The 24,428-nt window shown below is 38.8% G+C and overlaps 1 protein-coding gene across 1 annotated transcript in view; it reads left to right on the top strand.

The window, feature by feature from the left end:
* ARHGAP8 (Rho GTPase activating protein 8) overlaps nucleotides 1–24,428 on the top strand; it is an 88,424-nt gene that overhangs the window by 37,459 nt on the left and 26,537 nt on the right. The window contains exons 5-9 of the mRNA XM_065862590.2: nucleotides 2,016–2,147; nucleotides 5,250–5,336; nucleotides 9,076–9,174; nucleotides 10,309–10,419; nucleotides 21,015–21,088. Coding sequence (XP_065718662.1) covers nucleotides 2,016–2,147; nucleotides 5,250–5,336; nucleotides 9,076–9,174; nucleotides 10,309–10,419; nucleotides 21,015–21,088 — 503 coding nt within the window. The remainder of the gene's footprint in view (nucleotides 1–2,015; nucleotides 2,148–5,249; nucleotides 5,337–9,075; nucleotides 9,175–10,308; nucleotides 10,420–21,014; nucleotides 21,089–24,428) is intronic.

The raw sequence follows: 24,428 nt of genomic DNA on the forward strand, positions 1-24,428 counted from the left end.
ATTGCCAAAATGTGTGAGCACCTTTCAACCAACAGTACCCACTGCCTTTGTGAAGGGCCAAAGTGCTGTTATCTCAACTTTTCAGGAGCAGGGAGGGATTAGAAGGAAGGTTATTTAAGAGATGTGTTGGAGACCATATTGCTTCATTGGTACACTCTTCACACTTAAGAGTGTTTCCGGAGCTGTAAGCCAGAGCTTCCCATGTAGCATAGAGATGGTGTTAACCCCTGGGGGGAAGAGCCGCACCAGTCTAGGAAATGCCAAAGAAAGGAGTGTGACAAACCACATTGCTACCAGATCGAAGGAGCCTTCCTCAGTTCTGCGAGGAGGCACCTTGATGAAACTAGGATTTCCAGCCCTTAGACCCTTCTGGACTGAACACTGACATGTTTTCCTGTATCTGAGCCCACATCAAATTCACTTGGAAAGTCAGTGCTAAGAGAGAACTGAAGTCACATGTCTGGATGTGAAGCTAGCAATGTAACTGTCAAGTGATCTGATTTTGAGTATTTAGACCCAGATTTTGAGTTTTGAGGAAAAACTGCAGACTAGGCCCAGACCAGTAGGTGTTTTGTGATGAAATCACTTAAAGAATTGATTTGGTAAAGCTGTTATAATGTCCCTGCAACTCTGTTACAGCCTTGGAACAGGTAGTAGACCGTACAAAACCACTGGTTATTTTATGCCCACACTCAACTATTTTTAGAAGTACAAGCTTTCCTGTATGCAATGTGCCAATTAATTTACATGTTGTAAAATGTAACGTGAGACACTCTGTATGTAAGAATATCTGCTTAGATGTATTTTAATTTCAGACTCTTTTTTAAAAAGTCTTGAATGACTACTTCTTCTGTTTACATATGGTTAATACTTAAGTCAGGGATCAAAACAGCATTATATTAATTGCAGTGGCAGTCCTTGTCCCAGGCTATTTGCAGTCTAAGGTTTACAGTATGCTGAGGGAATAAGCAGATAAATGAGGCTGAAGAAATAAGCAGATAAGTGAGACTGTGGGAGTAAAGCGTAAGAGTGAAGTTACGGGCTTTTCCATGCAAAGGTGGATAGTCAAAGTGGCCTTGATACTTGCACATAGCCACAGTCTAATAAATGACACATGGAATTATCTATTTCGTTGAATGAAAATCGCTTATATACAATTACGAGCAGTAGCTGGAGCTCTGTTACAGAATAATAAGATAGCATTGAGAATGACATGAGAAAGTTGAAATCTGACACAGCAAGAGATGAGGCCAGACTGTACTCCTCCATCATTGCTTTATTTGAATCATTGAGCTGTGTAATAGGGCATAGAGTGTTCTCAGTTGTAGGAGAAAAGGAAAAGCATCTTAAACTATACCATAACAGAATGAACACACAGAAATCTGCTTATAAAGCATGCAGTATTATTTCAAGATGGGATAAGTAGTGTAGCTCTTTAAATTAGTTTTAAGGGAAATGATCTATGAACACAGTCCCCACAACAAGGGAAAGGCAAATATATTTAAGAAAACAAGTTTACAGTAACAAGTCACTATTGGCAATAATTAGGGCTAATGGATTTTTCAAGAATTTAAAAAGTTTTAAATTGAGAGGAAAACCCAAGATTTATTCTTAATTTTGACAAGTTAAATTGACAGCATTTGCTTGGCAAAAAGGAAAGGATTTATGAAGACCAGAAGAAAGCAAAATATAAATTGCTGTCAGTTAAAATACATCTTTTTAAAAAATTATTGGAAAACACAGTCCCATCTTCATCTCTTAGTGAATCATGAGCACCATAGTTTTTGTAACTAAATGCATTCTTTTCAAATTTCAGGCTTTGCAGTGATGTGGAATTATTTGCAACACTGCCACTAGAGGAAGATTAATTTATTAGATAAATACATTGAAACAAATGTGGCTTTCTAGTCACTAACTTTCTGTGCAAAGATAGCACATTTTGTTTCTCAGTTGCTACTTTAAAAAATCTCGTCCAGTAAACTCTCTTAAAACTAAAATGTTATCTTTCTCCTCAGGTACTTAAAGTATACTCTGGACCAGTATGTAGAGAATGATTATACAGTTGTCTACTTTCACTATGGCCTGAAGAGTCTGAATAAACCATCTCTGAAATGGTTACAAACAGCCTACAAAGAATTTGACAGGAAGTATGTCTCCAAAATATTTGGTTTACCCTTTTGGTTGTGTAATGTCTGTAACTAGCTTCCACAAAGGAAACTTATCTTTCCTGATCTGCCCACAGCTGAGTTCATTTTGCCATTGCAAATTCTTGTGATGATATAACTGTTGCTCGTTTTCTTGTAAGTGTCTTCTGTGAAGTACCAAGGAACGGCCTGACTGCCGTGGTGGTTATCCAAATTTATGAAAAGCCTTGGGAACAAAACCAAGAGCCGTTGCCTTTACTATGCACTATTTAACGAGATACCTGTGACATCTTATTAGTCATCATTCTAGATTATTCCACAGTTGTATTTGAACCTTTGATCATCCCAAGGCTATGTTGTATAAAAAAAAAAAAAAAAAGGAAATATTAGGTTTCAGCAGTCCATATCTCACAACCCTTGCAGCATTTGTTGGTGGTATAGCCCCAAAGCGACCAACATGCTTGTATATGCCTGACCTTTGGAGTAACGAGGGCTACAGCTCATGACTTCATGTTTTAGTTGGCTAGGGTGCAGTCAAGGCCAAAGTTCCTAGGTAAATAGCATTTTAACAATGTAATCTAAAGCTCTGATGTTTATTCTCTGAAAATGCACACTTACCAGTAGAGCTGAAAGTTTGTGTTGAAGTTAGTCTTGTTTGCACGTTGTTAGTTGGTCTCATGTTTATAAACTGGCCTCAAGAGGGCAATGTGACTGAAAGCAAAACCAGACACAAGTAAGTAGCTCTCTCCTGATAGCAAGACTGTATGTGCATGTGCATTTTGGGAGGATGGATCATACGTATCTGATTTTTTTTCAATTTTGGAGCTGGAACAAGAAGCAGATATCATAAAAGATGCTGTGGGAAAGGTTAGTGGATGTTTCTAGAGTGGGATATAAATGCATGAGCTTTTCATAGGACTGTACACCCTGCTTTGAAAATTGAGGTAGAGATGGGCACACCACCTTTTGATGGTCTAGTGGCAGAGCTTGGACTCTCTTGAATCCCACATGATAACCTGTAACTCTAAACCCAGTAAGCAAGAAGATGAGGTTGTGCATAGCAGCCCTCAGAGCTGCGGTGGGAAGCTGTCATCTGAAGCCACAAACTGCTTTCATGAGAGATTGCTCTCCACTCAGCAACAGACTGGGAAAGCCTTTTGGTTTTCCTAGTAGGTTTCTGAATCTGATTAGCACCATGCATCTGGTTCTTTTGGGATTTGGGTAAGGGAGAAGAAAGGTAAAGGATCTTTTCTGTTTGGTCTTTGGTGAGAGATTTGGACTACAATGCTGGTTTTTGATATGCACTGACAATTTCCTGAAAATAAAGCACTATATGGCGTTGGAACCCTACCCTACTGTACTGTTGTCCTTCTAGGCGAATCCCAAGCCAAATTTAAAGTTGCTGTATGGGGAGAGGCATCATGAGGGCAATGTCTTCTTCAGTTTTGTTGCCTTCTGACATGCCTATGTCTCAAGTGCACAGAGTCATTTTCATTTAGGCCAGAAATCTGTTTTCTCTGTTCCTCCACCCTCACCCAGAAAGCAGGAGAACCAGAGAGGGCCAGGGAAGCCCAGGTAGCTGGACAAAACCAGGTGACCGTGCACCCGTCATTTTATTCACAGTTGAGACATCTTAGCACACTGTCCTTGAGAAGCTCGAAGCAATATTCACAGCCCCACATGTATGTTCTGCTGTACTAGCCAGAGGCGGGGGGGGTAAATAGTACCTTTCAGAGTTATTCTGTGTGTGTGTTTTGGGGGTCAAAGGAATTAGAGAACAAAGGAGAGTACAAGGGATGATAGCAATTAGCTAGCATCAGGAAAGCAAGTGTTTAGCAGCAGTAGTTTCAGAAGAATAGTTCTAGCTTTGAAGGTTTACAGCAGGAGCTCAGTGAAGTCTTGTAGGTATTTAATTGTTATCTAGGAAACTATGAAGTACATAGATGTCCATAGAAGCAACTGTTAATGTCAGTTGCTTCCAGGTACAAAACAAACTTGAAATGGAAACTTCAGTAAAGCAACTCAGGTGTTTTGCCTGTTAGTTTTTGTTGTTGATTTCGGTTTCTTATCCGCAGTACTGCCTGTTGCATAGGCATAATTGGCTGCTTGTATATCATGGTGGCTTTTTGAAAATGATGCCTTTTTCATTCAAAGATGTGTGGGCCCAATTAAAAACCAAAAGGAAAAACTGTTGTAATTGCTGAGCTGGTCCCTTTCCCCCTCCTACCATAACATATTACAAGAAAGCTTTTCTTAGGAGTCCACAATAGTTTTTTTCTGTGATCATTGTTTTTCTAACAATGAATGGTTAACAATTGTGAGGGGTGATCCCTACCGGGAAGCAAACTTGGCAAAGTAATAAGCAACAGTTTGTACATAAAAGCAGGATATTTCATTATAAGTTTCTCAGTTTCATTTTGTAATTATGTCGAACAAGAGCAGAGTCTTTTTGTGCAGCCTGGTTTCTGTTTCAGTTTCATCCTACCAGAATCTGTTGTTTGTGTATCATGGTGTGGCTCTGTAGAATCAAGCAATGCTATAATGGAGGAGTGGTTTTGTTTCATACAAAGGGGACCATCCAATATAAACCAGCATGCAGTAGGCTTCACTGTTAGTAACTGCTGGCAAAACAAGACAAAAATAGTGGTAAAAATAAAATATTATGTGAAAAATTTACATCTGAAAATTTAGACATTTTCTCCAACATGAAACTCCTATAAGCAGAAAATAAAGAGAGTTGAAGTAATTTTTAATATCATGGAATTTTTTTTATAGACTCTTCGTTCTCTTATAAATTTATTTTTTTTAAGTTACCTATTTTCCCTTCTCTCCCTCTGATATTAAATCTGTGAGACAGCAGGCATTGGTTAGGAACATAATAGTGTTATCTTTGCCTAGTATTGTATCATCAAAACTGAAGATTTTTTTAAATCAGGGTTTTTTTCATTTTACATTCAGTTTCTTCTGAATTAGGTCTTTTTAATGTATTTGAAAAGAATGCTGTATAATGTTCTGTAATAATACCTCCTATTCAATTGTAGCTATTCAGTTCTACCGTCCGTGATATTCAAAAGTCTTCTAACAATTTCATTTTTCTTTTCCTAGGTATAAGAAAAACCTTAAAGCACTCTATGTTGTACATCCAACCAACTTCATAAAAATACTGTGGAATATCTTTAAGCCTCTTATAAGGTACTTGGCAGTTTATTCAACACATTTTCACATTTCGTTTAAGGATGGTTTGTTCTCTAATAAGTTGCTTTTGAAAAAGCTTGAGGTAAAATATGTCAGGTAACAGCACAATAGCCATTTAAACTGTCTTGAACTAATGAGTAAGGTGAGCTTAAGCTTGGGTATGAATAATAGGGTAGAGTTCTTTTCTTTCTAAGAAAAAGAAGCCTCAGTTCATAGTGGGATTTTTTTGTATGTGAAAGTAAATACCACTTTAAAACATAGTTATTCTGTGGACCATGAATGACTTTTTTGTCCTGTTTGAAAGCACTTAGCACAATAGAACCGAGTCCATGACCGAAGTTACTAGGTGGTATGGTAAAGCAGATGATAAATGGTTAACCTTCAGTCTGATCTCAAGTGCTGAGATGAATAGGAATGATACTACTTGTGTGTTCAAAGTTAATAGATAAGCCCTGAAGTGCCCATAAGAGTTTGAGATGGAGGGTATAGTGGTGAAGATAGATATATTATACTGGTGCACTCTTTGCCTTTGCGTGGTAAAAATTGATGGTGTCTACAAGGAACTGGCAACAATGGGCTGTTACTGCAAGGTGCTGGGATGATTGGGCTTTCTTAGTTTCTGCTCCTGTACTACTGTCACACTCACAAAGTGATTCTAACATTTTGCTGATTATATTAGTAATGTCCTCAGGGCTGAAGGTTGAAAACAGCTTATCTTGAGAAGCCGTGATGAACCAACTGAAAATGTCAATTACAGTAACTTAAAATTGATTCAATTTCTGACTGGTAGAAAGGTAATTATTAGAAAGGGGAAGTCTAACTTCTAGACAGATCAGAACATGTAAAAATGAAAATAATTACAGCTAAAAGTAATTCCAGAACATGCTGTTCTTAAAACAAGAAGATCAACTGTAGATCTTTATTTTAACTGGCAGTAAAATAAATGCCAAAGATCCAGGACATGAACCAATAGTGAAGAAAGTGTGACAGTAGCAGTATGTCCAGTAGCTCATGGTAACTCAGGAATGGGGATCGATTTTTTTGTTGTTGTTCCTGATTTGCTGTAGGATGGGTATGGAGAACTTTGTAGGAAAAAACATAACAATGAAACCAGAAAAACTCTTGATGGACATTACAACACACAGGTGAAACCAACTTCTTTCTCAGAGGCAGCTGAGAGCTCCTCACTAACAGCTCCAGGCAAGTGATTTTGGGACACTGATGGTTTTCAATCTGTGCATGTTAACGCACTCAGTGGAGCCAGCAGCTGGACGACAACTGTGCTCTTTGACTTAGAGTAATAGTTGGCTGCTAATTCTTACAAAATAGAAGTTTACAGGTACCTGTTCCAAATAGTTATTTTTCCTGAATCATACCATGTCTGTGTAAATAAGATCAATACTTTTTTTTCTTGGAACAGTATGATACATCTGTAATTAAATCCTTGTTTACTTTGGATGTGAAAATGAGTGATCCTGTTAAGCTTAAGCATTCATATCTAGCATAGAAAATTCAAACCAGGGCTTGTCATCTTAGATGCATCATCATCTCGACCTTCTGAACACCCTGCTTTCTTCAGGATTAGTTGTTCCTGTTTGTACTCGACTTTTACCACTGTTTAGTGTCTGATTTAGTACAAATCTACTCTGTTCTTAAAATGTGAAAACCAGAAACAAAGATATTTGTACACTGGGACTGACAAAATAATTGAAAGTATGAGTAAACTCTGAAAAGATACATAAGCCAGAAGATGGGAATCAGCTGAAGCTAGGAAGAAACCCTCTTTACTCCTTAAAATGTTTTAATTGCCAAATGCTCACATGGATTTATGCTTTGGGTTCAGTCAAGTTTGGGTTCACTCAAGTAAGGGTATAATTTTAAAACTTAAGTGTGCAGGTCCCCATGTACAGTTTGTCTAAGTTGTACTCTCACTGAAGACTAAAACTCATTAACATTATTTATTTACTGAAGTAGTACAATTTAGAATTTGTTCACAGTACCTTTTCTTTCCAGTTTGGAATACTCTTCTCTTAGCAGACCATGCTTTTATTTAAATGTCAATATTAAACCAAAGTTCACAAAAGAAAGGGATAAAAATCCTCTGGACTTTCCGTTTCCTAGCTTTGCTGAATTACAGGCCAGACTCATTTGTAATTAGTATTTCCAATAAAAATCATAGATGTAAAATAAATTTCATTATCAAGAAACATGTATTTATTTTTTAGAGGTCTGTTAGTACATTTTGTACCTCTTAGTAAATGGCCTAAGTACTTTTACATGAACAATGTGCTTGCTAAGAAGTGGGTGAATAATAGAATTATTAGAGTGAAGAGCAAAGGTAATAAGTATTTTAGCATGATAATATTTGAAAGTATTTAAGAAAATGTAAATACTTAAAATTTTTCATGCTCCAGAAATTGATTGATCTCCTTTCCAGTCCCAAAAGAAATGAGCAAGAAGGTAGTCTCATCACATGTATTTATTCCAAACTGCAAAAAAACTGTAAAAAGAGCACACATTCTATGTCTGAGCTAACAGAAGCCACCCACATGTTAGCAAATTAATACACATTTAGGTGGTGGTGGTGGTGATGTGGCATTTTTAAGGAACAGCAATTTCTAATTGCTCATGACTTAGTAACAAATTATGTGTTCTGTAACATGTCCTGTATTACCAGGGGTGTTTGGTTACAGGGAATTCTGTGCTAGCCAGTGGCTCAAGTAAAGCGCTGAAATTGCTGACTATTTTGGGTAAAAGACACACTGAAAATCTCTGAAGTTGTACGTGTACAGACTGATATCCATCAGTCTCCCAAAATTGCTTGTCTGTTGGCAAAATTGAGCTAATTTCAATTAAAAAGCTTATAAAATGCTGAAGTGACTTATATTTGTACCATCTCCCACTAGAGGGAGTGTGTGTATGTGTATTTGACGTTCCAGGGTTGGATTTATTTATGTGAGAGAATTTTCCTCCAATTTGACTATCAAAAGTAAGTTGCAGCAAAGTACTCTTTTTATCATAAACATCTATTATTTTGATTGACACGTCGTTACAAGACAGATATTTTGTGTTGTGGAAAAAATATCAAATTATTTCAGACCACATGTATAAATGTGTCATTGAACCTTGTTCAAACTCCTCAGGCTGTAAGTAGTGTGTTCTGGCTGAAATGGAAGATCTAACTAGTGATACTTGGTGCTTCAAATTTGGAAGTCTGTTTTGTAAAACTTGTAGAAAAATCTTATTATTCAGGATGTTTCCTAGAAGCTAGGCAGCCTTTTTTCTGACCTGTCACTTGCTAATTTCTAGTTTGTGTCTACAGCTCCATTATTTTGTCTTTTGGCAGGAAGGAATGCCTAAATAGCACAAATACGTTGTTCTGTTGGCTGTGTAACATTTTGTCCAAAATTAACAGTTCTTTTAGTGGGCTTTTTAATGCTGTGTGAAAAGCTGTTTTTCAGTGGCTTTTAAAGCAGCATTTTTCATATCTATGCAAATCACAAAACATTCAGATGGAAGTCAGTTATCTTTATTCAAATCAGACTCTCAGGCATGCACTGTATATGTTTGATCATACGAAATGAAATACATCTTATGTCTCCTGCTGCTTCAATTACAGTCTAATTTTGAGTTGCATCAGCACTTACATTTTTGTAATAAAAACGAAACCCTTCGTAAATTTTCTTCCCATGCTGATTTTTGTACTTCTTTGTGGTTTTTTGTTTGTTTGTTTTAGCCATAAGTTTGGGAAAAAAATCACCTACTTGAACTATTTAAGTGACCTGAGAGAGCATCTCAAATATGACCAGCTAAATATCCCTCAAGAAGTCATCCGGTATGTGGCACATTTAAAATACATTGTCTCACCTTTTCTCGGGCAGAGTTGCATACACTTCACTGTATTCCAAGCAGAATCTAATCCTATTTCTTCAGTGTTTAAAAGTCTAATTTACCTCTTTGTGCTTAGTTGGATTTAATTCTGAAAGCTGCAATGCCATCAAAGGCGTGCTGAAGTGCATCAGCTGTTTAGAGAGAACACTGTATAGTTTTCTACAGATTTGGAACATCATCATCTCAGTTATGGAGCCTTTTCTTAGTATAATTGCAACTTCTGTGTGAGCGTTAAAAAAACCCAATCCATATGTCATTACTACTTGTGAGTATCACATAAAGTTCGTGGGTAAAAATGTAATCCTGACCTCTTTGCTTGCATATTGTAACACATTGACTTCCTTTTGCTGAGAGCATTCCCAGTCAGCAAAGTGTTGATTGATTTTAAACTTTATGGATACATCTATTGTTATCAAATCCGTTACTTCTATATCGTGTGTGTGTGTGTGTGTGTTAGGGAGGAGTATTGGAGAGGGGGCAGGAGAGGAAAAGAAAAAGAAATGCATAGGGCTGGATTTGTCAAGTGCCAGTATTAGTATCAATAACAGTCTTTTCGACACAGCACTTTACATGGAAATGCTTTGATGTACTGACAGGAAGTGATTTTTATGTCACTGCTGAGTGAAAGTAACTGAAAGCTTTGATTATGACTGTTTTTGATGCCTGGTGGGTTTTTACACACCTTTTGTGTAAATATGGAATAACAGAAAATACTTCAGAGCTCTAAGGTTATAAATTGGATAGCATGGCTGCCAAAGAAAGGGGAGTTATATTTTGAGTAACAAATATCTTTGAATTTTGTGGTTAAATTATAGTATGTTCCTATTTTTTGGACACATTTATTACTATACTCTATTGGCTGTGGCAAAAGAGCTCTTCTATGTCTTGCTTAAGTATTCTACTACAAATACTACTTAAAGATTTCCCTGATGCTTAAATTAAATGCAAGTTCTGTAAGACGAGCAGCATATACACTACTGTCAGGAAATCAGCATCATATGCAATACTGGTGGCTGTTCATATATATAGTTTGTCAACTGTGGTGCACAGAAAGTCAGTGATTTCTTGATTTTTGCAGACATGATGAAAATCTTCGGAGGAAACAGAAGGGAAAACTGCCACCTGTGATTAAGGTTCCTCCACCACGGCCACCTCTACCTACTCAGCAATTTGGAGTCAGCCTGCAATAGTAAGCTATGAGATTTCTATACTCTGCAGCCTTCACCGGAGCGCAGGTTCACCAGACAAAATGTCTGCAAATACTTTGTTTGTTGTATGTTTAGTTTCTCATTCTCTTTGAAAGCCATGCAACAATGAGGCTAGAGAATGGGTTTTATGAATTCAGGACAAGTGTCTTGGTCCCTGTGACCTACCTGGTCTTCATGTTTACAGTATCTTTGTGGTAGTTAGTGCCACCATGGCTGCAAAACTTTTCTCCCAGTGAACAGAAGTTTGCCAACATATGACAGAGCCCCAGGCTAATCTGGAACTGGTGGATGCTGACAGTATCATAGTGTTTTGGAGATATTTACATGACGGATAGCAAAGCCAAAACAAAGCTTCAGGCTCCAAAATGGCTGCATAAAGCTAAAATGGATGCTTGAGCTTTTATATGTTGTTGGTTTGTTGCTCCAGATTGTTCTGATCAGAGTTTTATGGAATGAATAAAATCACTCTCTTCCAGAAATGCCCTGACAGCTGTTTACGTAGATTACAGCACTGTATGTGGTATAAAAAATGATTTACTTTGCACAAGGAATGTGATGGCAAGATTCAATTTTGGTAAAACACAACAAAAAAAGCCACAAAACCTTCTCGCTTCCTACCCACAGTCATTTCTGTCATCTTTCTATGGCATCTTTCTCAGAAACAGCTGAAGAATATGGTTCATATTCAGCAAAGGCAATTTAAGCTGTCTGATACATGGACATTTGTCATATCTCCTCCCACCCTCAGTCTACTTTTCTGGTTCTAATGATTCAGCTGTAAATGAGATATAAAATATAATTTTCCCCTGGTTAAATGTTAAACATTAGTCCTCTCTGGAAGGCCTGAAATTAGTACAATCAATATCTATTGTGTAAGAGCTACTGTGACATTAACTTTTATGGTATCTCTTTAGAGTTCACCCTAACACTTGAAACATGGATAACTCACTTCTCTAATTCAGAGAATATCTTTTAGGTGGGCTCCACTGGGTCATTAAGAAGAACAATGTTTTATGCCGCCACTTCAGTAGTAAAACCGAGACTGTTTGCAGGGATGAGGGCACACTCCGTCACTTGCCTCCAGCCCAGCCTGGCTGCTCAGGCAGCTCTATCAAACTTCTCACAGGCTTATGCGATCAGACAGCATGTTGTGTGCCACTCTTACCATCTGCTGGTCATATTTTATTTCTCTGACCGTGCCTGAACACTAAACAGTGTCTTTCACTGGGCTGCACATAGTGAGGATGTGGTGGCCACCCTTCCTGGTTCTACTGCTTTCCAGGTCCGTTACCATCAGCAAAATACAACCTTAGCTTTCCCAAGTATAGTATAAAACGGATGTCTACTTATAAAGAGCTTTTCTGTGGAAGATCTTTTGGTGGAGAAACACAGAGCAAGGCAATTACTGTAACTTGTCGGTCTCTTCTCCCAAGTAACAAGTGATAGGACGAGAGGAAATGGCCTCAAGTTGCACCAGGGGAGTTTTAGTTTGGATATTAGGAAAAATTTCTTCACAGAAGGGTTTGTCAGGCACTGGAACAGCATGCCAAGGGAAGTGGTTGAGTCACCATTGCTGGAGGTGTCTAAAAGACACATAGACGAGGTTCTTAGGGACTTGGTTTAGAGGTGGACTTGGCAGTGTTAGATTAGCAGATGGGGCTGATGATTCTAAAGGTCTTTTCTAAACAAAATGATTCTATGATATTTGACCCACAGGGTTCCAGTGCTTGTGCTGATGTACAGATGCCCTTCCTGTGTGGGTGCAGCTCACAGCACTCAGGTGTCTGAAGTAGATGCACATGGGGATATTCATTCCTTCTGTCTGTCTACCCTTGCCCAAATTCCCTCTTGTACAAATTAAAAAAACGCTCTGTGACTTCTAAATTAGAGAGACAGGATTTAATTGAGACCGTGTTTGTGAAGAAGAGTAAACTTAACAAAGGAGAGGGAATGATATGTGTGGAGAGCTTCTAAAAACCGAACTAAGAAAAGTATCAATGTTCACCTTGATGAATGAGTTGCTTTTGCTAATTCCCTTTCCTTTCATGAGCTCTGTAGATTGTAATGGCAAACTGACAGGGACCTCCCCACCTGTCTAGCAAAAAGGTGGGTTTGAAGTCTTCTCCTGGGTGAATCTCTTCCACTTCCCTAAAGAGAGCTGTGGGGAGACCCTGATTTTATTTTGTATAGGCTAATGGGAATATGTGTGCTGTGTATTTTATTACACTTAGTAAAAATTGTACTGTCAGGGATGCTGCTGAGAGAAAGCTACTGTCATAAAAGGACTGTTTCTCTGTGGAGTCTTTGTTTAGTTTAAGAAATTATACGGCACATAGGCCTGAAGTTTCATCAGATTCAGTACTTCTGGGTTGGTTCTGTGTGATTCAGTCAGTAAGAGGTTCGTGAATGGGATTTATTCAAAGCTCTCATAGGTAATCTAATTTTAATAAGATGCTTGATAATAGTGTCCCGATGTCTTTGGGGTGTGGAAGGTGGTAAAGCCGTACGCTTTGGAATGTGCCTTCCTAAAAGTGGTGGGCAATGCTGCTTCTGGTAGCACTTCCTCATTTAACTTTTTTCTCAGTTTATATTAGTTAATACATTTGCTTTCCAGAGCTATAATGAAAAACTAGAACAGCAAAAAGTGACTAAATGGTTCAAAATATCTCACTTTTGTCCAGCAGGTGGGACGAGGCGGCGGGGGGGGGAACCTGTTTTGTTAGGAGAGCAAAACAAAGACGGAGGAAGTTGCCATCTAGACACTGAAAAATGACTCTCTGGGACCAGTGTCTCAACTTGGAGGAATCTGTTAACTCACGAAGACATTTTTAACCTCATGAAGTCAGATTTTCAAAATGACATAAGGCAACTGGACATTTAAAAATCATGGAAGGTCTGTGAGAGCTGGCAGTAAAGTTCTTTGAAATGCGATCTGTGCTGAATTGGGTTAATTTACGAGTGAGCTGAAGGGCTTATTATCAGGTTAGTTCAAATATTTTCTTTCTGATGTTACCCCTGTCTACTCAGGATCCAAAATGTGAAATTAAAATGGCAACATTTGATCTCTTTAACCCCTCAGTGTCACTCTAAGCTCTTTGTAGGGAGGAAAACATAAACACACACCAAGCTGTGTTCATCTTAACTGTTCATCCATCTTTATTTACATTTACTTGTGGGGGATTTAATTGTGTACTTTATGTTAGGCACAGATGTGAAGTGGAAAACCTTCCTCACTGTGAGGACTCAGTAATTGGGTCTTTGCAGCTAGAACTTGAATCTAGTACCAAGTTGTCCTGCAGCTTCCACTGAAACTACACTAATTCAAACAATTATAAATGAGCTCTAGTAAAGGCAGGTAAATCATCCAAAAGTGGCTTATAGGATGTCTTTAGAATAAAGTAGGGGGGGACCAAAAAAGATTGTCTGTCTCCCTCCTTAATTCTTTATGCCTACATGTACAGAGCAGATTTGCCCAGTTTACTGAGTGATAGTCTCTCTGTGGCATTTCTGATCCCCAGCCTGATTGCCTGGTTGCCAAATTGCACATTTGAAGGTTCAAACTCATGATGAAAGCTATGTGGTTTTCTTGAAAATACAGAATAACACAACTGAAACTAAGGTTCATCTTCATGGGGATATCAGACAGAGCAGTCGTCCTGAGGAAGTTTGTCCCCACTTAAATTTCCATTATAATTTAATGGGAATCCGTGCTCAGATTTGGCTAGTCCTTAAGAATGTACACATTCTCATCCCACCCCACACAGAGTGGGTGTGATGGCTTGCATGTTTACTGTTATTGTGTCCTTCTCTAGCTTGCTATTTCAGGCTTCTTATGTGCAGGTAGAATGAGGAGAATAACAGCCGTAATGAGCTGGTTTAAAGCTTTATCGAGCCTCATGTCATGTCTCAATAGAGGGCAACAGCAGATGTTAGCAGGGAGTGGTATTAGAGCAGGGCAAGTGTCCAACAATACTTTCTCAGATATAATGTCCCAGCTTGTAGTGATCCAATGCTGACAGTGCTATGAAAATGACTTTCTGTTACTCACCAGTAGCTATTGCTTTTATAAATCCAGACATTTCAAATAATGTTCACATATTGTGTTGATATAGCAAGACTATTCTTCTGTTCATTCGACAATTCTACCTTCGCACACAAAATGTAGTGCAGAAGGAATTAGCTATTCAGAATACATCCTCGCTAGTTTCCACTGCGTGTCAGGGTGAAAAATGGGATTTTTATTCTAAAAGCCATTAGTAAAGATTTTATGTTTAAAAAGCAAGGAAAAATTTGGGGAACCCTCTGCTTATATTAATCAAATAAATACAGTTAAAATGCACAAATAAAGCTTCCTGAATTTGCAACACTTTAAAGGAATTAATAATTAACTATCTGGGACAAGTGGCATCATTGTCCTCTGCTGTATGTTCAGCAAGCTCCTATAAACCCCTGGTGCTGCACCCGATTGCCTCTATAATCAAGGAAAGCTACAGATGAGCTCTGGCACAGAGCACAGAGTTGACCTTGACTAGCTATTGACATTGTTCTGTTTTCTCCAATTGGTTTTAAAATCTAAAACTAAATATCTTTTGTGGGAAGACAGGAAATGTTTTGTTTTTCCATCTATTGCCATGGATGGGGAGAGAGAGCAGAGAAAATGTACAAAACTGCCAAAACTGTACAGCTTTTGCTTGTTGAATTGTTATCATAAACATTTCAGGGTGCTTTCCTTTTGGTCATAATCTTTCCGCTTGTGCATGCGTGACCAGGGAGGAAGAATGTATTCTAAACCAGATCTCAGCATGTCTCAGCAGGGAAAAAATGAAAAGGGGAGGAAAAGCAGAGAGAGAGAATGATTATCAGCCAAGAATACTTAATGACACTTCAGAACAATGTGTAAAGGCCTTTTGTGATAACTGTCCACTGTCTAGAAACGAATCATTGGGTATATAATGTGTTGCAGTAACTAATATATCCTATAGTGAGGAGTACTCATTCTCCCTGGCCACTGTGTTTACTGGAATAGATCCCTCTTGAATCTGACGTGTTGTGGCAATACAATCACATTCGTGAGTCAGTTGCAGAAAACTATACTGTGCCCTGAAATGCTCTGTTAAGCTCATCTCCTAAGCAGAAAGTGTAAGAGATCTCTCATTTCAAATTGCCTATAGTAGTTCCTGATCTTCAATGTCAGTTTGCATTGTCCATCATAAAGCACAGCTGCTCATCACACCATCCTGAACAAGGCAAGAAAAATGCAGATTACTTGACAAGATTCACTGAGAGAGGTCAGAGGTGTAATTTCATTGACCTCTGAGCCGGTCTGATTTACATTAGCTGAGGTAATGTCCCTATTATTTTCTGTTACCTTCGGTCCAGTAAACTGAGCACTATGTCCCACATTGTGAAATGCTATGAAAATATCCAGCCCAGCTTTCCCCAGTGTTGGAAAAACAGAAAAAAACCTTTCAGTGAATATCCTACTCTATTTTAGAATAACATCTATCTTGAGGACCTCTTTCATTGTACTGGGCATGAAACCTTTCCTTCAAGGGAAACAGGAATCCTCTAGAAAATGGTAGATGTGCAGAAACTCTATCTTTTTTCCTGGAAGAAGAAAAATGATGTGTAGGTTTTATTATTACAAATTATAGCCCAGTTATTTGTCTCACCTCTCTGACAGATAAACTAGTGCTCAGCAGGAGCAAGTGCTGTAAATAATCAGTTTGCTATTTATACACTGAAATGGGGAACACATTTATGGGTAACAATAATAATTAGATAACATTTATAAAAAGCTGCTGGGTAGCTATTTGGTGCCTCTGGAGTGAGCAGCTGTAAGAAAGCAAAAACAATCAGTGGAACTTCAGAGGGACTGAGAATGGATTCCATGAGCTTAAATCATCAATAATAAAGATGTAACAACTTCCAAGCAAATTAAAGTCTTGATGATGTTCCCATTCAAGTGAATTAGGCTTTCAACTAATTTTAATAAAAGTTGCCCGAAATGTGTAAGGTGCTGCTCTGAATACACAAAATTGTTTGGCACACAAGGACTGTCTTATAACTCCCCTATTAGAAAGCCTAAAATAAATGTATTGTTTTGGTTTTGGTCTTTTTCCCCTTAACTTGATTTGCTGCAGGCTCTTCAAGATTGACCTTGGTACTGACCTCATCTCCCACACCCTTTTCTTCTTTAGTCCCTTACCAAGGGATATAATTTCACCAGGAATTTCAACTTTGCATGCTGTGCAAAGAACCCCTAGAACTTCCTTCCCCATGTGGTTTATTAGCAAGGCTAATTTATTAACAGAGCTGCACAGTCACTACCTGATTTTGTTCTATATTCTTGCAGCAGAGTTGTTATACAACACTGATCTGCTGTGAGAGAAAATAATTCAGATACAGAAGCTGCCTTTCAGAGCAGGGTAGGGGGTTCATGTGTTCTGTGTTTGCATGGCTCTGTTCCTTTTGCTGTGACCAGCTTTTGCAGGGGCTGATATGAGAGCTCATGCTATTGAAGCAAATTTACTTATAAATTTTGCCTCTCCAGGGTCTAGGTGGAAGGTGGGGGGAAGGGGAGAACTACCTGTGTCTTGGAGCTGGTTTGAGAGCACTGCAAAGGCAAGTGGAGGGTCCTGCACCCAGGAAGGAATAACCCCAGGCACCAGTACAGTTTAGGGGTGACCTGCTGGAAAGCAACAACACAGAGAAGGACTTGAGACTTCTGGTGGGCAACAGCTTGACCATGAGCCAGCAATGGGCCCTTGCAGCCCAAAAAGCAAATGGTATCCAGGGGTGCATTAGGAAAAGCATAACCAGCACATCGAGGAAGGTTTATCCTTCCTCTCTACTCTGCCCTGGTGAGACCGCATCTGGAGTACTGCGTCCAGTTCTGGGCTCCCCAGTTTAAGAAGGACAAGGAACTTCTGGAGAGAGTCCAGCAGTGGGCTACAAAGATGATTAGGGGCCTGGAGCATCTTTCTTATGAGGAGAGACTGAGAGAGCTGGGTCTGTTCAGCCTGGAGATGACTGAGAAGGGATCTTATCAATGTTTACAAATATCTGAAGGGTGGGTGTTAAGAGGATGGGATGAGACTCTCTTCAGTGGTGCCCAAGGACAGGATAAGGGGCAATGGGCACAAACTAAAGCACAGGAGGTTCCATCTGAATATGAGGAGAAACTTCTTTACTCTGAGGATGCCAGGGCACTGGAACAGGCTGCCCGGAGAGGTTGTGGAGTCTTCTTCTCTGGAGACATTCCAAACCCACCTGAACACACTCCTGTGCCATCTGCTCTAGGTGAACCTGCTTTAGCGGGTGGGTTGGACTAGGTGATCTCCAGAGGTCTCTTCCAACCCCAACCAGTCTGTGATTCCATGATAACTTCTGCATGGTTGTAACACTAACACTGACTTTCCTTAGTTCAGTGTCAGCAGCATGCCTGACTCTGCCGTAAGGTTATTGAAGAGACTAGAAGTGACAGGATACGTATCATGAAAGAGGTTGAGAGGATTTTGCTGCTAGGAAGGCTGTTTTATGGGGGTGCCTGATTGTCACTGTGGGTAAGAAGAGGCTGTTGCTCCGAGGACTATGTCATAAACTTGGTCCTCGTAGCTTTTCAAACCATGGCCTTCTCTTGTCAATGAGGTTTTTTTTTTTGTGAAGTACTTAATGGCCTCTGGTTTAGCTCTCGTAAGATGTCTCTGACAGTGGGGAAGATTGAGGTTGGATTGGTCTTACAAGTCAGGTCATAAATCTTTCTTCTGGCCATTATCATGTTGTTATGATACTACAGAGAATGATTACTCCAGCAAGTCCAGTACCATTTCATATTGAAATTAATGGTATCAATTTCTAAGGACCAGAAGTTGTGTCATTTCATCTAAAGATCATACTTGCAAGCAGCAGCAAATGATGAGAATTACTAACATATAAAGGATCATACTTTAGGATTATCTGAATTAAACTCGTTCCTTGTTGTTAGTCTCTCTTTCTGCAAATGCGTTGCATACATTATAGAATTTATTTGGTCAAATGTCTAAAATTGTCATGTTATGAACATGGTTTTGTGAAACTTGGCTATATTTTTAATCAAAATTCTTATGTTTGTTTACATTAAGGAAAGTTCCCATTTCCTAAACAGTTCCTGTTAGATATAGATACAGTAGCATCCACACAGTAGTATTAACCCATACATAGAGCAGTATTGAATTTTTTACATTTTACATTCTGGTATGGATACTTTGTTGAAAAAGGGCAGGAAAAAATTGTTCAGTGGATTGATTTCTAGTTAGGTTCGCAGAAGAGCTATGGGCTTAGGTCAACCAAATTTGACGGAAGAGTGGAGCTCTCACAAATACTACAAGCTTTTAAAAATCAGTGTCTGGAAGGAGAGAATCTAGAGCAAGAATTCAGTTTTCTGTTGTCTTTGGTACTCTGGTACACCAGTTTGTGTTTAGATGGGCATTAATTATGAGATACTCCTTACCTTATCAGGAAAACAAGGTGGGGTGGGGAATGAAAATATTGTGTAAGGGAAGTGAGGTTTTAGAAGATGAAAGGAAATTATCTAGGATTACTATGATGAGGAACCAGGTAGGACATAGGATACAAATCTGTAGCAGATCAACTTCATTAACTCTGCAGCTGAAGGAAGGAACAATTGATTTCCTTCCAGCAGCAGGGTGGTCTAGGTATTTGAAAGAGTAGAAGGAGCTCTGGGAGCTGGATTAAGAAGTTTGTTGCAATCGTATAACAAGTTGTATTGTTTATATGGCACTGGGGGAAGCAATGCACAAAATGTGAAGGAGGAAAAATAGGACAAAGGAAGAATAGGACTGGGTGGGCAACAAAAGTGTAACTGGAAGAAATGCCACTGTTGGCTCAGCATTGTGTCCCTGGAATGATGAATGACATCAAAATGTTTGATGTGTGAATGACAGAATAGCATGAAGTGTGTTTTCCTGTCAGTTTATCAGTAAGAGAAGCAAAACCACAGGGTGATTCAGTACTAAAGTCAGGACCCTGTTCTGAGTCCTCCCCTTGGAGGAACAGCCCCACTGCCCCCCTATCTGAAGCTGAGGGTGACCAGCCTCCTTGAGCTTGGAAGTCTAAAATTGACTAGTCTACCTGTCCTCTTCTAACTCCCTTCATAGGGAAAACAGATATAAGGAGGAGGAGAGGATTTGACAATTCCCCTACCCCTCCATGATTTTAAAGTAGTTTTAATGTGTAGTTTAAACACATAATATTGGATTACTTGTCCCTTGCAGCACTGTTACAGAAGTTGTATCAAATACAGTCCAATTATTATCAGATGTTTTATGTTAGAAAGTAATACACAAGCCTAGACAGAAAGAGAAGAAATCACAGTACTTGGAAAAGAAAAAGACTCTAAGAATCATTGTCTTCGGCAGGTGCAACCGCAGCTAGCAGCACAAGGTTAAGGCTGTGTTATGTATTGTATAAACATATCTTGCATTTTCTGTGGATGAGCCGTAGCATTTGCAGTCTCTCATGATACAGGCACAGATCTCTGCGCTGTTTTGTGTGGGTGCTTTAGAAGTTGTCAGTAAAGCTAGTCACCTTTTAAATATCAAATATGAAATTGTACACATAAATATATATTACATCTACTTTAAAATCTGAGATTGGTCCTTTATTTTGTTACTGTTTACTATAAAAACATAGCAGAATACTCAGCAGATACTGACCATCTCTTTTGTTATACTTCTTAAACTGCCAAAGACTTTTTTATTTTTAATAAGGAAGATAATTGCAGAATTTTCTGCACTGTCTAGATCAATAAAACGCTACGTTTATTTTTTTTGCCTCAACTGTTCACTCATGAAAGAGAAAGAAATCTCATTTCATGGGAATCATTCAAAGCGTTAATAATCTTGCTGCATCACTTTGCCTTCAAAATAAATAGTACAATATCCTTTTAATTATACATACCCTGTGGCTTAAAAAGAGACAAATGACAAAGAAAAATCTGCATGATAAAAGGCTCCTTAACTTGCAGCATCCCTTGATCAAGACTCATTATGAAGCATTCGTGGCAAACTCCTTCTTCACCGGCCTCTGAGCTGCCTTGAAGTCCTGTTCCATTGACAGCGTCCGACCAGATCGCCTCAGAGCCGCCACCACCACTGTCACCACGTTATGGTTAAACACAGACTAGCTGGCGCATGTCAAGCAAGGGCAACAAAACTAGAGCAAAACGAATCTTGAGCAGGGGCAAAGTTAGCCTGGAACATCGTTCTGCTGCTCTGTCCTTGGCTGCCCTTCAGTGTAGTAAATAGCACTTATTTATTACTTGATGGCGTTGAGGTTATAGAAAGAAGAAAATGTTTAGGAATCGCTCTTTGAGTAGAAGCCACTTGTTTCAGTGGCTCAGTCAGCACCTGTTAGATTAATGAAGTACTCTTGTGTTCCGTGCAGGCTCCTTAATTTGTGGAATTTAATATATTTTCTCAGATATCTCTCGAGTTTTGCTGAGAGTTCTGACTTGGTTTTAACTTTTTGTCTAGAAATGCTATTTAAATGCTGTTACTTCTTTTTTTCTTAACAGTATCATGGACAAAAATAAAGGTGAACTAATCCCCCCAGTAATGAAGGAAACTGTATCCTACCTAAAAAGAAAAGGTGAGTTTTTTGTCAAAAAAGGAAGTGCCTTTCAGAACAAGGATAATAGTATGAAACTGTATAACGTGCAGTGCCTGATTCTCCATTTATATCCTGAAAACCTGAGTGGCAGTTGGGCACTGCCTTGAGAGATTTGATGGGTAGGGAATACTCGTTACCAGATTACTGTACCACTGTTAAAAAAATTCCTTTAGGATTAATTAGGGAATAGCAAATGAGATAAGATGTCTTGAAATACACATCATCAACCCATATCATATTGTTTGTTTTAAGCAGAACTCCCAGAAAAATCAAGATGAAGTTCTGTTTTTATAGAGCCAGTAGGCATAAAAACCCATTGAAAAAATGTGTTTTGCAGGAGTAAGCCTTAAGTCCTCCCTTCACAAAATATTCTTATTGGCATTTACAGACCCTTTGACTGCAGTTTGTGTATCAATAGTTATATTATATAGAGATAAAGATTACAAAAACCCATATTTAAAATGTAAGTGCCCAAATCTGAGTTCCCTATATCACCTTCATGTGCAGGGCAAAGAGAAGGTAGGCTTTAAGCCGCTGGCTATATAACTGAGCTCCCCAGTGCATGCCTGACCAACATAAAGGACCAAATACCAGTTGCTATCTGTAGGATAAGTGCACTGTATTCCCTACATAGGGACAAAGCTGCGTGCAGAGAGAAAGTCAGAGATAAGGTTGCAGTCTTGACATTCCTTTTCCCAGTATAATGTGATTTTACGTTTTGATCCCTGATTTTTTAAGGCAATCACAGCAATGTTTCCATAGCCCTTTTTGCTCCAAGACCTCAGAGTTTCACAAATGTTTGCTATAATAAATCTTATAATACTAAATCTATAGCCTAGGTGCATTATCTTACAGGTGACAGAACAGAAACAGAGCATAACACAGTCTTGTGACTGTGGTAGACAGTGGTAGAACTGGGCATGATTCATAAGAACCCAACAAGAAGGGTGTGAAATTTTAATAGGTATGTCAAGTGAAGAAAATCAAAATGTGTTTGGTTAGTTTTGTTTTGTGTTTTTTGTTTGTTTGTTTGTTTGGGGGTTTTTTTGCCATTAAGTTTGCTTAATGTTTGAACAAATTTTGAGGATCAGCATCATTTTTGTCAAGAAAAAAAAACAGATTCAGATCTCTGTATTGCTGTTGAATGAGTTTTGTCTAAGATCTTCCTCATTTAAAAAGCTATTTGTTTCGACAGCACACAATTAATATAAAGTATGAATTTTGAGTAGATTATATTCTTCTGTAGACAGGCTCACCCAAAACCTATACCCCACAATAATCCCAATTCTTAATTTGCATCCTTGAGCTGTCATTCTGAACAAGGTAAATTTTTCATTCAGTACTCAAATAGTATGTGTCATTGATCTCTGTTCATTTTAACTATTGCCACTAGGGTTTGACCTAAGTTTGAGTTTATTTGAACAATGCATGAGAAATTTCAAACTTGTAAAAAACTTGTACTGAATAGGCTTCGCATTTGTGAAGACAAAAGGGGGGAGTGAGGCAAGAAAAATGTTACTCCTCAGCTTGATTGCTGTTTCTCAAGAGAAATCCTGACTTCATTTAAATCGGTGCAAGCTCATACTGATTTAAATGAGGACAAACTAGATACTTAGTGTCTTGCCTTCATTGCTAGGCTATGCTTCTTCGTATTTTACCTTCCCCTATGGTAAGTATTATAAGAACTTTCAATAAGTGCCTGTTTTATTTTGGTTTGGGTTTCATACCTTGAGTGAAGCTGATTAATGGCATGCATAGGAGAATGAGAGAGATATCCACAGCAGTGGATACCAGCTTACAGTTTGCAAGCAGTGGAGCAGAGCATCTATAGGGATGCTCCTTGCCTCCTAAAATAGCTGGTTGATCTTCAAAATTCCTGCAGCAGCCAAGGCCAAGTGCTGGAGTGGGGCCAGTTCTGCTATTAAAGGTTATCTGCTGATCTGCAGTAGATGAAGAGTTCCTAGTAAACTTCCTTGAAAGACTCTTGGTACAAATTCAGGATTTCCACTATAAAGCTGTTTGGATGTGCTGTTTCCAGGCTGGTGCTAATGAGGAAAACTTTGCAGGTGTAGCTTGCATCAAGTATTGTGGTTGGATAAAGGGAATGTAAGTAGTTCACTGCTAAGACTGCCGAGGGCAAGTGACTGGCAGCTTGACACAATCCTTTTAATTATAATTGTAAGTGGATAATGAGAGCTTGTGTAGTGTATCAGTGCATGCCCCATCTGCAGATGAAAGCCAGACTTTTTTTCATGTTTTAAATTGTTACAAAACAATCATCCTTACATATATTTCGCTTATCTTAATAGGCAAATACCTCTTCCTAAGCAATCACAGGAGTCAAGAGAGTTAAAATGAGGATAAATGTGTACTAACATCTTTACTTCTCACAGCTGTTATTATTTAGAAATTGAGTGAAAATTTAGTCACTAAAATGTTAATTGATTTGAAATTTTGGCTGTGCTTGGGAGGAGAGCTTTGCATATCTGGCACTTCCTTGGACCTATTTAAAGATTTTAAAGAAAGAGGAGGTTTATGCCCATCATTATATTGTGCTGATGACCAGTAACTAATAATTCTTACACTGATGTGACACAAAACCTCCTCCATATCTTGCTTTTGTTCTTTCTGAGTGTTTTGTCCCGTCACTATTGCACCAGTCTCATATTCATCCCCCTCACCAGTTCCTGAGTCCAGCTCAGATGCCCACAGCTTTCTGAAGCAGCAATGCCAACTGCGCAGTACAGGGAAAAACCCCCAAATTTAGGTCTTGTGGTTGTGGTAAAAGAAAGAGTTGGCTCAACCTTATCATTGCAGAATTTCTCCTAGATAAAATGTTTGTTATTCTGAAAGCAGTAGTCATCCTTGGGTTTTCTCCAAACTTCATCATTTTTTTGGCTAACAATTCATCTGTTCAGTGCAGTATCAGCACAGTTTGTAAAGAATTGTGTCTGAGGAAATGTGATGATACTCCCCAACAAAGCCCTTGTCCTACTTTGTGCATCTACGCAAGTCAGTGGCTTGGTAATGCTGACCACTGACTCGTAGCCCAGCCCATGCACTTGCCAGCTGTCTCATTTTTACCCCAGCTCTCTGTCCTTCTGTGCCCCCAGGAAAGAAGGACATGGGCTATGTCAACAAGGATATTTTCCAACCAAGCCCAGTTTGCTTGGAGCTGTCATATTCCCCCTCATAAGGAGATCTCCACAAATCAGATTTCTAAGGAGAGATGGCTTGTCAGGTAGAGTGTTTTCTGACATTCTCAGCCAGCTGATGCTTGAAAGCCAAGTACCTGCCATGGCACGGCTGTTAAGCAGTA

The sequence above is a fragment of the Patagioenas fasciata genome, chromosome 1 (assembly GCF_037038585.1).
Source record: "Patagioenas fasciata isolate bPatFas1 chromosome 1, bPatFas1.hap1, whole genome shotgun sequence".
Classification (NCBI taxonomy): domain Eukaryota; kingdom Metazoa; phylum Chordata; class Aves; order Columbiformes; family Columbidae; genus Patagioenas; species Patagioenas fasciata.